This window comes from Triturus cristatus, chromosome 10 (assembly GCF_964204655.1).
Source record: "Triturus cristatus chromosome 10, aTriCri1.1, whole genome shotgun sequence".
NCBI lineage: Eukaryota > Metazoa > Chordata > Amphibia > Caudata > Salamandridae > Triturus > Triturus cristatus.
In genome coordinates, this window is record NC_140593.1 from 637,363,178 (window position 1) to 637,376,215 (window position 13,038).

Sequence of the window (13,038 nt, forward strand, 5' to 3'; positions counted from 1 at the left end):
ATTTTCAATTAGTTATTCCTGCGTTTCAGATACATTTGGCCGTCTCATCGCATATCGAGGAGTTCACAGCGTCCACGCTTTCAGTGGTAAGCATAGTGCATTTTCCTGACCAACAGGAGTCGTTTACTTTGCAAATAGTTCTATAAATTATATCTATACGCTATCGGTCTTTTCACAGCCACTTCATCTATCGTGGCAATCTGAGTAGTTTCATTTCATTGCAGCCAAGTATTGATTCCATGTGTAATATTTTAGGGTGATCAACCACATTCGTTTTTTCGTTAACACAGGGTTTTTGCCTGCATAGTACGAGTGAGGCAGATTATTCCACGAGGTAACAGTGGTTGTTTTTACCAAGGTCACAATTAGAATCACTTTATAGGGCATAGGTCTTTGGTTTTCTTTTTCCTTTCTTCTTTTTTCTAATCTCGTTTCTCCAGAATATGCACTCCCTTATGGTGATCACGCACCTATACTATAGGTATTACAGAATGCACTACCACAACAAGAGCCAGACACAGGATATTACCACATTAGTAACGTATTTACATATCACTCACCATAAAACATGGGTGCTAATGTGTTGAACCTATGGCCCACTAGCTTAACTCGTCACGAAAGTGCGGGGCACAGGGTAATGTTGCCTACATGTTAATCATGATTTGTGAAAAGCATGTAAAAAGTTTTTTCTTTCTGTAGGTTGCCCCCTGAGGAAGGGACTATTAGGTCCCGAAATGCATCGGGCTCACACAAGAATGTTTGTTGATATTGTTTATGTATCTGAAGAATTGTAATCCTTTTGTTTATGACCAAAAACTTGCTACTATGTGAGCATATGTATACGTTTATGCATTGAATTCACTGTAGATACATACATAAGTAAAAATGCATTTTTTAAAAAAATATATGGTTTAGTTTACTATGCATTGAAGATTTTTTCAAACAGTTAAAAGTATTTGGGTTTGTAACCCAGTGAACAGTGCACAGCACCAGCAAGTGAATCAACGTGTAACAGTTTCTCATTCCCTTTCTACAAAACACAACAGTGACATTTTTCTTAAGAGTAATCTTCAGATCCCTCCTCACCATGTATACAATAAAAGTGTTAATTAGATGCTGTAAACCATTCTCTGTTTGTGACAACAGTACAGCACTGTCTGTGTATAACAATATGAGTACCTTCTATGAACCAACTCTTGGGCAATCTAAGGCAAGTGTTTGTAGTTCTGCATCCACCCCATTAATGTAAAGGGAGAAAAGAAAGGCACCAAAACGCACTCCTGTCTTATGCCCCCTCTTTATGCCGAATGGCGAAGTACACTCTCCTCTGGGGCCATATCGAACACTTGCAGATAACGCCATATCGAACACTTGCAGATAAGAGTTTGAGTACATCCTAGAAAGCAATATTACTAGGTCTTCATGGGCACCTACTGGTCTCAAGGTATGCGACAACTTGTTATGATTAAGCAAGTCAAAGGTGCTACTGAAGTCCATAAGACACAGATGAAGGGATCCAGATTTTCCCCTTGTATATTTTCCCACTAACAGTTTAAGGGTTAATGCTTGTTCAACTGTTCCCAAGACTTTTCTTAACCCGTTCAATGCGTCCGATGGCTGGGACAGTGCTGGTTTGCGTCGGACGGCTCCCAGCAGTCCGCGCACATGGCACTGGAAATCCCTCAGTCCAAAACAATTAGGGAGCTGGGGAATGGCTTCCTCATCTCCCAAGGCTTTTTGGATTTTTTCAGTGAAATCACAATCAGCACGCACATCGAGCTGACGTCATTTCACAAAAACTGAAATGAGCTTATTTCAGTTTCACTGCATATGTGCTCAGGGGGCAATATCAGCCCTCTGAGCACGTAGACAGACAAGCGAGGTATCGTTGGAAAGGGGGGGATGTACTGAGGGAAGTGGTAGATGCACTCCCTTCACTGCACATGACGGTTTGGCCTGCAGTCTTAGGCCGGCCAAACCGTCATGCGCAGAGAAAGCTCTCTCCAACCCAACAAACCCATCTGGTTGGAGAAAGCAGGCACAGGCTCACAGTCTGTCCTGGAGAGCCAATCGAGAGCACTCAGGCTAATCCTGAAGCTGCTCTCATGCGTAAGAGCAGCTTCAGAATTAGCTGCATGGCATTCTGGTAGCCTGTGCTGCCTGGAGAAGAAGAGAAGAGTGTGACACGGCCGGCTGCAAGTAAGTTATTTATTTATTTTTACATTTATTTTTCCCACCCGTGACACCTATGTCTGCCACACATCCGCCTGCCAGCCCCTTCCCCCCGCCGCTCGTCCAGCACACCGGTGTGCCTGGGTGTGCATGGACTGGCAGTGTGGCTTGTAGGATCACCACACCAGTACAAATTTGCCAACACCCAGCGTTCCCCTCGGCCTGTCGATCAAAATTATACCTCACTTGGGTGGGTGCCCAAAGAGTTAGCCTAAAAAAGCCTCAATACTGCCCTTTTGAACCCACTTTTATTCCCCATCAATCTCTACAGGTTTTTGGCCCTTCCCATTCCTAGTCCCTTAGCTTACCAGCACAAGTGAGGTATGGGACTGGGAAGGGTAAAAAATATAGGGATTCAAGGGAAAGCACAGTGAATTGTAAGTGCTATATTTATTTAAAAACAGGTTTTTATGCGATTCTGCATTGGACACCTACACAAGTGAGGTATCATTTTTATCGGGAGACCAAGGGGAATGCTGTGGTGTAGGACATTTGTGCCAGCACATTGATCCCACACAAAAAAGTAAGGAAAATGTGATTCGTTAGCTAAATTTGAGGTTTGTAGGAGATTCTGGATAGGAAAACTTTGAGGGACCCACGCAAGTCACACCTCCCGTGACTCCCCCGGGTGTATAGTTTTCAGAAATGTGTAGGTTTGATAGGTTTCGCAAGATGGCCAAAAGAGCCCGGGACCAAAAATGCAGGTGCACCCTTTGCAAAACCAGGTCCTTTTATGATAGATAATTTTGATGTCTCCACAATACGTTTTGGGCTCTTCCCTGCTGTGGGTACTTGGCCCTCCCACACAAGTGTGGTACCATTTGTGTCGGGAGACCTGGGGGAACGCTGGGAGGTAGAAAATTTGTGTCAGACGGGTGATCCCACAACTTTCCCACACAGAAATGTGAGAAAAATATGATTTTTTCAGCTAAATTTGAGGTTTGCGGGGGAATCTAGGTAGGAAAACTTTGGGGAATCCACACAAGTCACACCTCCCTGGACTCCCCCAGGTGTCTAGTTTTCAGAAATGTGTGGGATTGGTAGGTTTCCCTAGATAGCCGCCAAGCACAGGACCAAAATCACATGCGCCTGCCTTGCAAAACCAGGTTGTTTTGTGATGTCTACACAATACGTTTTGGGCCTTCGCTGCCATGGGTACTTGGCCCACCCACACAACAGAGGTACCATATTTATCAGGAGACCTGGGGGAACCCTGGGTGGTAGGAAATTTGTGTCAGCCCGGTGATACCAAATCTTTCCACACAGAAATGTGAGAAAAATGCGATTTATTTCAGCAAAATGTGAGGTTTGCAGCGGATTCAAGGTAGGAAAACATTGGGGAATTCACACAGGTCACACCTCGCTGGACTTCCCCGGGTGTCTGGTTTTCAGAAATGTGTGTGATTGGTAGGGTTCCCTAGATGGCCGCCGAGCCTGGGATCAAAAACGCAGGTGACTAATTTGCAAAACAAGGTCTTTTTTAATCAATAATTTTGAAGTCTCCACAGTCCGTTTTGAGCTCTTTCCTGTCACGGACACTAGGCCTACCGACACAAGTGAAGTACCATTTTTATCCGGAGACTTCGGGGAATGCTGGGTGAGTGGAAGTTTGTGACTCCCTAAAGATTACAGAACTTTCCATCACAGACATGTGAGTATTTTTTTTTTGACAAAGTTTGAGGTTTGCAAGGGATTCTGTGTAACATTACCTAGTGAGAGTCACACAAGCCCCCCCCCCCCAATCCTGGATTTCCCTGGGTTTCTAGTTTTCAAAAATGCATAGGTTTGCTAGGTTTCCCTTGGTCCCGGCTGAGCTAGGGCTCAAAATCCATGGCTAGGCACATTGCAAACAAGCATTCTCAATGCAATAGGTCTCGTATTTGTGAGCGTGTAAGCTATTGGCATTTTAAATGAAAATGCCCTTTTAAAAGCAACACATATATAAAAGGCATTGTTATTTTTAATGCCAAGAGCTCAAACTCTTGCAAATGCGAGAGCACTTTAATGGTGGCCGCGCCCCTTTTGTTAGACGCTGCTAGCATTTTCAGGTTATAGTGAGCAGCGTCTAGACAAAGGGATCCAGTCAACATTAAAGTGAAAGCGCCTATGGTGCTTTCACTCAAAGTAAAAAAAAATAAGTATTTTAAAAGCTTCTGTAACGCGGCCGCTGAAGTGAAAGCGGCCCACGCTGGTAATTAAACAATTAAATACGTGTGGCCGCTAAAGTGAAAGCGGACCGTGCCTTATATTAATTAATGAAATAAGCATGGCGCTAAAGTGAAAGTGAACCATGCCGAAAATTTAATAATTAAATAAGCGCTGCCACAATAGTTAAAGCGGACCGTGCTGTAATTTGAATGATACATTACTTAAAAATAAAAGCGGGCGGGTGCTGCGATGTCGTGGGTGGAATGGGGGAAGAGCATTAAAGAAAATAGTGCTCAGTGACTTCTAAAGCAGACCATGTAACAACACCAGTAAAAGGTCCAGTCATTATGGGAGGTAACCAATGCAGAAACGGCGGTACCAAGGAGGGACTGACTACAAGCCTAATAACGACTTTTGAGCCAAATAAAAATATGGGCCGAAGTGGCAGGGCTTCAAAGCCATACTCCACTACTGCATGCCTCGCAGCAGAGCATGCGCTGCCCAGGCTCGACCTAAAAAAGGGTCCGTTTTCACTGGAAAAATGTGATGTGTCAACGTTACTTTTTGGAACATTTCCTGTTGCGGGCACTAGGCCTACCCACACACGTGAGGTACCATTTTTATTGGTAGACTTTGGGGAATGCTGGGTGTGTGGAAGTTTGTGGATCCACGCAGATTCCAGAACTTTCCATTACAGAAATGTGAGGAAGGAAAATGGTACTTACTCAGTATGCATCTGTTCTTGGCATGTAGAGCTGTGGAGTCACATGCTTTGTATAAGTCTGCCATCTAGCGTTGGGTCCAGATGTTTGCACTTTGTTTTCCTTAGAAGAAGTCTTTTGCAGTCACGAGGTAGGTGACTCCTCCTTTCAATGAGTGTTCATGGGCATCTACTCCATTGTTAGATTGTTTTTTCCGCCTTCGGGTTCATTTTCTTTTGAAAAAGTTTTAGATTTGCAAGGGATTCTAGGTAACAGAACCTAGTGAGAGCCTCACAAGTCACCCCATTCTGGATTCCCCTAGGTGTCTAGTTTTAAAACATGTATAGGTTTGCTAGGTTTCCTTAGGTGCCGGCTGAGCTAGGGTCCAAAATCCACAGCTACGCACATTGCAACAAAAGGATCAGTTTTCACTGTAAAAATGTGATGAGTCCACGTTGAGTTTTGGGACGTTTCCTGTCACGGGCACTAGGCCTACCCACAGAATTGAGGTACCATTTTTATCTGGAGACTTTGGGGAATGCTGGGTGGGTAGCAGTTTGTGGGACCACGCAGAATCCAGAACTTTCCATCACAGAATTGTGAGGAAAATGTTTTTTTGTTTTTTTTTACAAAGTTTGAGGTTTGCAAGGGTTTCTGGGTAACAGAACCTGGTGAGAGCCACACAGGTCACCCCATCCTGGATGCCCTTGGATGTCTAGTTATAAAAAATGTATCGGTTTGCTAGGTTTCCTTAGGTGCCGCCAGAGCTAGGGTTCAAAATCCACAACTAGGCACAGTGCGAAAATGGGTCAGTTTTCATTGGAAAAATGTGATGTGTCCACGTTGCGTTTTGGGCCATTTCCTGTTGCTGGTACTAGGCCTACCCACACATGTGTGGTACCATTTTTATTGGGAGACGTTGGGGAATGCTGGGTGGCTAGAAGTTTGTGGCTCCTCGCAGATTCCAGAACTTTTCATCACAGAAATATGAGGAAAGTTTGAGGTTTGCAAGGGATTCTGGGTAACAGAACCTAGTGAGAGCCACACAAGTCACTCCATCCTGAATTCCCCTGGGTGTCTAGTTTTCAAAAATGTATACGCTTGCTAGGTTTTCCTAGGTGCCGGCTGACCAAGAGTCCAAAATTCACAGCTAGGCACATTGCAAAAGAAGGGTCCGTTTTCACTGGAACAATGTGATGTGTCCACGTTGCGTGCTGGGCTGTTTCCTGTCCCAGGCACTAGGCCTGCCAACACAAGTGAGGTTCCATTATCGGGAGACTTAAGGGAAAACAGAATAGTAGAACAAGTTTTATTACCAATTGACTTTCTTTGCATTTCAGCCTTCCAAATGTAAGACAATGTGTAAAAAATAAGTCATTTTGAAAAATGTCCTCTAATTCACATGCTTGCATGGGTACCCACAATTCTGGAGATGTGCAAATAAAAACGGCTTCTAAACTCTATATTTTATTCCCATTTCGGAAATATATATGTTTCCTTGGTACCTATTTTTCTCTTTTTATTTTACCAAATGAATTGCTATACATCCGGTACACAATGAAAGACCATTGCAAGACGCAACTCAATATTTACTCTGGGTACCTCAGGTTCTTGGTGAACCTACAAGTCCTATATATCCCCACAACCAGAAGGGTTCAGCGGACCTAATGGTATATTGCTTTAAACAATCTGCCATATTTAGAAGAAGTTACAAGTGAAAATGTTGGCTCAAATGGCAGTTTTTTCCAACTCGATTTCAATATTTTTTTAATTCAATTGTTTGTTTCTATAGAAAAACCTTGAAGGATCTACACAAATGACCCCTTGATGAATTTAGTTGTTTGTCTACTTTTCATAAATGTATAGTTCTCCGGGATCCATTAATGATTTCACACCCATTTCTACCACTAACTGGAAGGAGGGTGATAGCACAAAAAACATGAAAAAATAGGCTATGGCTGTTACTGAAAACTGGGAAGATGGTGATTTTAGTACCACAAACCTGCTGTTGATACCTTTTGCAAGGAAAAACCAGGTGCTTTCTTCTGCAGCACGTTTTGCCCATTTTTCCTAAAACACAAACATTCGCCGGATTTTGGCCAATTTCCTGGTCCCCTCCAGGGGAATCCACAAACCCGGGGTACCTTTAGAATCCTCAAGATGTTGGAAGAAAAGGACGCAAATTTGGCATGGGTACCTTATGTGGACAATACATTACAGGGACTTAAGCGCGAACTATCACAAATAGCCCAAAAAAGGCTTAGCACAGGCGGGAAAGGCCTAGCAGTGAAGGGGTTAACCCAAACTTGGATTGTGTTAAAATAGAATACTCTTGTGCACAGACCTCCATCCTATGGAAGATGACCCTGTCCATCAGTTTGGCTGAAGAGTCCAAAAGGGATATTGGACAATAACAAAACTGATCACCCTTGTTACCCTTCTTAAAAATTGGAATAATAACAAACTCCAACCATGTAGGCTAGAGGAAGCCAGCTCTTGATGTGTTGAGGACATTTGTTAAAACTGGGACCCAGAGGTTATTGAGATTTTTATAAACATCCACATAGGCACCATCCGGGCCTGCAGCCTTCCCTTTACTGCATTTGTCTCAGGCTGTAACAAATTCCTTTAGGGTAAAGGTTACTCTAAATTCTGGATTTATTAAATCATTACCAAATCCTTACCCGTCGTCATTAATCCTCTTCCCTCTACAGTGATTTTCGGGGGAAACCTGTCTTTCTTTCGTGCAATTTATTTTTCCTCAACTCTTGACCACTCCCTTAGGACTCCAGACCCAACTGTGGAAAAAGAATCTGAAGATGGTGTTTGCTTTGAGGGATTTCCGGGGCATACGTCAAATGTCATTTAAAGAGGGGTTTAAACCCAAATGGTCGAGTACTCCCATGAAAAAAAACAGAAGAGAGACTACAGAGACAATTCCAGACCCAACCACTAGATGGTGGAATGATGCACAACATGTGAATCCAGAAAAGGTTCACGCTGCAAACCAAAGTTTATAACCACGCTAAAGACCATTACCACATCTAAATTAATCAAATATGTAAGTGCTGGTTTACATGTGGTAAAATTCCTATTTAGAAATAACGTTTTTGAAAATAGCCTTCTTGGAATACTGTAAAACTTACAAAATTATACAAAGTGCATAGTAGATTGTATTGATGTACCATTCCAAGGGCATGGGAGCTTAACCTTGTTCCACTGCCTCCGCATAGGGAATGTCACCATATGGTGAACTAAGCTCAGATGAAACAGTGTAAGAATATCTCTATGAAATAAATTCGGGACATTTAAAAGATAAGGTTGGGTGCCACTCATATATGATAGGAGGAGAATCTTTCAGTGTTACTTTACGTCACTCCATTCAAGCTCTTTCTTGCTAACGAATAGTGATAAACAGTGCCTTTATTTCTATTTTTGAAAAGCGAGCTATTGCCATTAGTGATTGCAAAAGCTCTTGATCTTCAAAATAATATAAAAAAGAATTTTAATGCTATATAACCAAGAACTCCTAATGGCATGGTCTAAATCAAGACAATCTTTGAAAAAGTTCCTAATAAGAAGATTTCTGGTTTACACCATACCACATGTCAAACAAGAACAGGCTTGAAATATAAAATATCCTCAATGGTGGCGATACCTAACTCCTTATGAATAGTGGATACAGAAGTTGATTGCGGGAGGGCAAGTAGACGTCTAAGAAACTTGTTATCTTTCCTTTAAAGTATCATATTTGAACCATAACCCATAGACCCACCCCATACTAGGCCACATCTAGACACCTACTATTGTATATGGCAACAATTCTCTTATAGGTTTGGACCCAAGCTTCATAGCATATCTAAAAATCCCTTCTGTTGAATGTAATAAATTGGTAGCCATATGTTCTGTATGCTTACTCCATGTACCTGTATCAGAAAACTTGATCCCCAAATATGAGAAAGTTTATATTCTCATTATGTGCATCCCATTTACATGATGTAACCATGTTTTAGGTCTTCCCATGCCGCAGATCATGGTGACATTTTTCTTATGATAAATCTTTAAATCCTCCTCTCCATGTATACAATAAAAGTGTTAATTATTGATGTAATTCACGGTTTGTGACATCAGTACAGCATTGTCTGTGTATAACAATGTGGTTACCTTTCACAAACCAACTCTTAGGAAATCTGAGGTTGGTGTTTGTAGTTCTCCATCCACCCTACTAATATAGAGGGAGAAAAGGAAGGACATCAATACGCACACCTGTCTTACCCCCTCTTTTTCTCAAATGGTGAAGTACATTCTCCCCTGGGGCCATATCGAACACTTGCAGACAAGTTTGAGTACATGCTAGACAGCAATATTACTAGGTCTTCAGGGGCAGCTACTGTTTTCAGGGTATGCCACAACTTGTTATGATTAACTAAGTTGAAGGCGCTACTCAAGTCAATAAAATACAGCTGGATACAGTTAGAGGGATCCAGATTTTGCCCTTGTGTATTTCCCCAATAACAGGTTATGGTTTAATACTTGTTCAATAGTGCCCAAGTCCTTTCTAAACCCAAATTGTGATTTTGTTAAAATAGACTGCTCTTTTACTCAAAGCTCCATTTTCTCCATGATGACCCTGTCCATGAGCTTGGCTAAACAGTCTAACAGAAATATTGGGCAAAAACAAGATAGATCACCCTTGTTACTTTTCTTAAAAATTGGAATAACACGCTTCAACCATGTAGGCTGGAGGAAGCCACCTTCTGCTGCATTGGGTACATTTGTTAAAACTGGGGCCCAGAGGTAATGAGATTTTTATAAACGTCCACAGAGACACCATTCAAGCCTGCAGCCTTCTCTTTACTGATTTTGTCTAAGGCTGTATTAAATTCCTTCATGGTAAAGGTAACTAAGTTCTGGATTTAATAAATCATTAACAGATGAATGGTTACCTTCTTTTAGGAGATTAAATACCAAAGTAAAATGGTTAATCCAACCCTTTTCATTATTATGACATAGGGAGTAGCCTCATGGGGTAGGTGAAGGACATCCTAAGATCATAAATGAGAGGCAATGGCTGTCTCAAAACAAGAAATAGTATGTCAATTTGCTGGCTTCCTCGTTATGTTAGAATGTGTACAAAATTGAACAAACCTACTCCTGGTTGACTTGAAATCTTTCTTGTAAAGAAAGAATGTTTCAGTGCTACATTGTTGCGAGAGCCTTTCCTGAAAAGTATCAGCATTAAATTGTCCACTCTGGGTCTAAGATGTCCACCTTTTAGTTAGCTCAACAGGTTTCTTATTGTGAGTGACACAGTCACGCCTGATGGGGTCGGCTGGTATAGTCTTGGACTTGTCAAAAGCTTTTTTAGCAGTGACTCAAAATCCTCATGTTTGCTCCTCAAGAGCCTTAACGTTAATTTCACAAGCTGCTCCAATTAGTCAAATTTATCAGACAAGGACTTAACAAATAGGTCAAACTCAATACCCTCACTTTCATTTTGGCTCAATGTCTCCTGCTTATTCCTTGATCCGGAGCTACCTATTACAAGTCCAGGGCCAGAAAGTGATGTTTCTGAGCTTGCGGATCCCATTTGAGCTCTCTTCTTTTTAGCGGGTGGCGAACTTACTGCTTTAGGTGGAGAAGCGGTAATGGCACTTAGTGAGGGGTTTACAACACAGGGGTTATCCATTAGAATCTCAGGCAATGAGTTCGGGGGAAACTCCTGCCGCTATTGCACTCTGCCCTTCTAAAAATCTAAGAAGTGGTTTAGCAAAGCCATCTTTACTGCCCACCATGTAGCCACAAGCTTTTCCTCTACAAAAGAATGTAATTGTGTATTAGGTCATTACTTTGGAGAGAAAGTAATTACATTTGAAGAAGGGTTGACTTTACCGGATGGCCTCTGTGTAATTTTCCTTTTGCCTATGATAAAAGATTAACATAAGGAGGAATTCAATTAGGAACTACTTTTCAGAGGGATGGCCCGGCTTTAGTCAGCCTCGGACAGGCTCAGACGGGCCCAACCTAGCCCACGCACGCCTGTGCTGTGGGGACGCACAATGCAATTTATAGCGACTCCCTCCTTCAAAAGCCTTAGGATTCTGGGCTTTGTAGTCCAGGTGTCAGTGGTCAAGAAAAGCTCCTGCTCCGTTACCGCACCCATGTTGTATTTCACTGCCCGGCGTATAAAGCAAAAGAAGAAAGTGGATAAGACGGCTGAGTATAAATTGGGGCATCAGACACTATCAGATTGCCTTGAGAGTCTATTTCTTTGACACCCCCACAATTAATGTTTTCAGGCTGAACACATTTTTTCATACTGCATGTCTTTTAAGGAAGAGGCAAGGGCTGATATTGTAATATGCGGCTAATAATAACTGTTTTGAATAATGGACTTCTGATTAACTTTGTACACATTGTATAGGATATGTAACTTAACTGATTTTACTTGTATTATAATGCTTTTTATGTATTTTTTATGTGTTTTTGGGGATTAGCTCCAAAATAGACATTGACTGGTTTAGGGAGTAGGTGGGGCAAGTTGATTGTTTTACAGAACATGTAGAATTCTGTTGCATTCTGTTCATTGGACAAGTAGATAATATAAAAATTTCCACACCGCTATTGACGTTAGTGTGACTAATTTTGCAGACCCCTGGTGTGATAAATGTCGCACAAGCATAATTTTGCATACCCCTAAGGCAAACCTGGGACAGCAGTGTTTAAAAAACATTACCAACATGTGGCTAACACTCAAATCACTGTGATCCAACTGGAGACATAGAATTGGACAAAGACTGCAAGTCTTCCCAATGGTACCCATAATGATACATAAAGCAGGAACTAAAAAGAGTACTGTTAATAACCGAAAACCCAGGAAACCTTATAGAAACACATTGAGAAAACATTCTATCTGGAAAAGAAATATTGCTCCTTCAAGGTCGATGAGTGAGTTATTCAACAGCAAAGTCTTCAAGCTTTCCTAGTACACCTGTAATACAGTGTTGAATGACTAAAAACCATGTGGGTTTGCAGTTAGCTTTATAATCATACCAGTTCAGTCTATGGTTGATGGCCAAAATAAAAAGGCTTGTTTTTTCACACCTTTTTGTGACCCAACTACAACATGGCAGAAAAATGCCTAGCATGTCAATAAGACAAGGACAGGAAAATATCAACGAAAAGTTAAAAATAATGGAAGAGAGCAAACAATGAAAGGAAACAAATGTTGAAAGACAGAAAACAATAAAATGTACAAAGGATGTAAGGGAACAGATCATTTAAGATGTGTGATATGATCCACCTGAAGACTTACTTGATAGTCCAGCATTAGCAGGAGGGTGCATCGCACACTGACATCTCCAGGCCTCTTTACCTGAAAACCATCAGTCTCCTGTGTTGTTGGAGTTCGGTGCCACTGCAATTAATACATATTCACAGTTAAATCCCCTCTCCCAGTCAATTCAATTAAAGAAAACTTTATTTGTATGCACTGTGGCATCCATAAAGGACAGTATCACACAAGACAAATGATAAAAATATATGTTTCATAAAAATGCAATAGAGTAAGAAAAAAAGGATTAAGATCAATGTTCCCTCTATTTTATTTCCTCTGTGTGCAGCAGTGTGAGGTCTACGTGCGCTGCAACCAAGGTTATGTGCGCCAGTAACCAGACCGCGTGTGTGGGTTCAGCGCCAAATATTACTCTAACATTTTGCTTAAAAAAGTGAAAAGACGGTGCATTTCCTCAACATACAGCTCCACGTGAACTGTGCTAAGGCAGGTTTGAAACCGTCCCAAATAGTAATTTGAAACCTTGGCAGGTATGTTGCTGCATTTCTTTTCTTAATAGAGCTGGGCTGCAGGGTGAATGTGTGCATTTGTTCAGGTTTTCATGTTAATTTCAGCTCATGACAGGCGCTGCGATTAACATGAAAACTTTAACAAATGCTCTGT

General features: G+C 41.7%; 1 protein-coding gene across 6 annotated transcripts in view; it reads right to left on the bottom strand.

The window, feature by feature from the left end:
- SMARCD3 (SWI/SNF related BAF chromatin remodeling complex subunit D3) overlaps positions 1–13,038 on the bottom strand; it is a 1,344,655-nt gene that overhangs the window by 692,045 nt on the left and 639,572 nt on the right. For all 6 annotated transcript variants that reach the window (XM_085632183.1, XM_085632187.1, XM_085632184.1 and 3 more), the window contains exon 7: positions 12,397–12,498. In XM_085632183.1, coding sequence (XP_085488309.1) covers positions 12,397–12,498 — 102 coding nt within the window. The remainder of the gene's footprint in view (positions 1–12,396; positions 12,499–13,038) is intronic.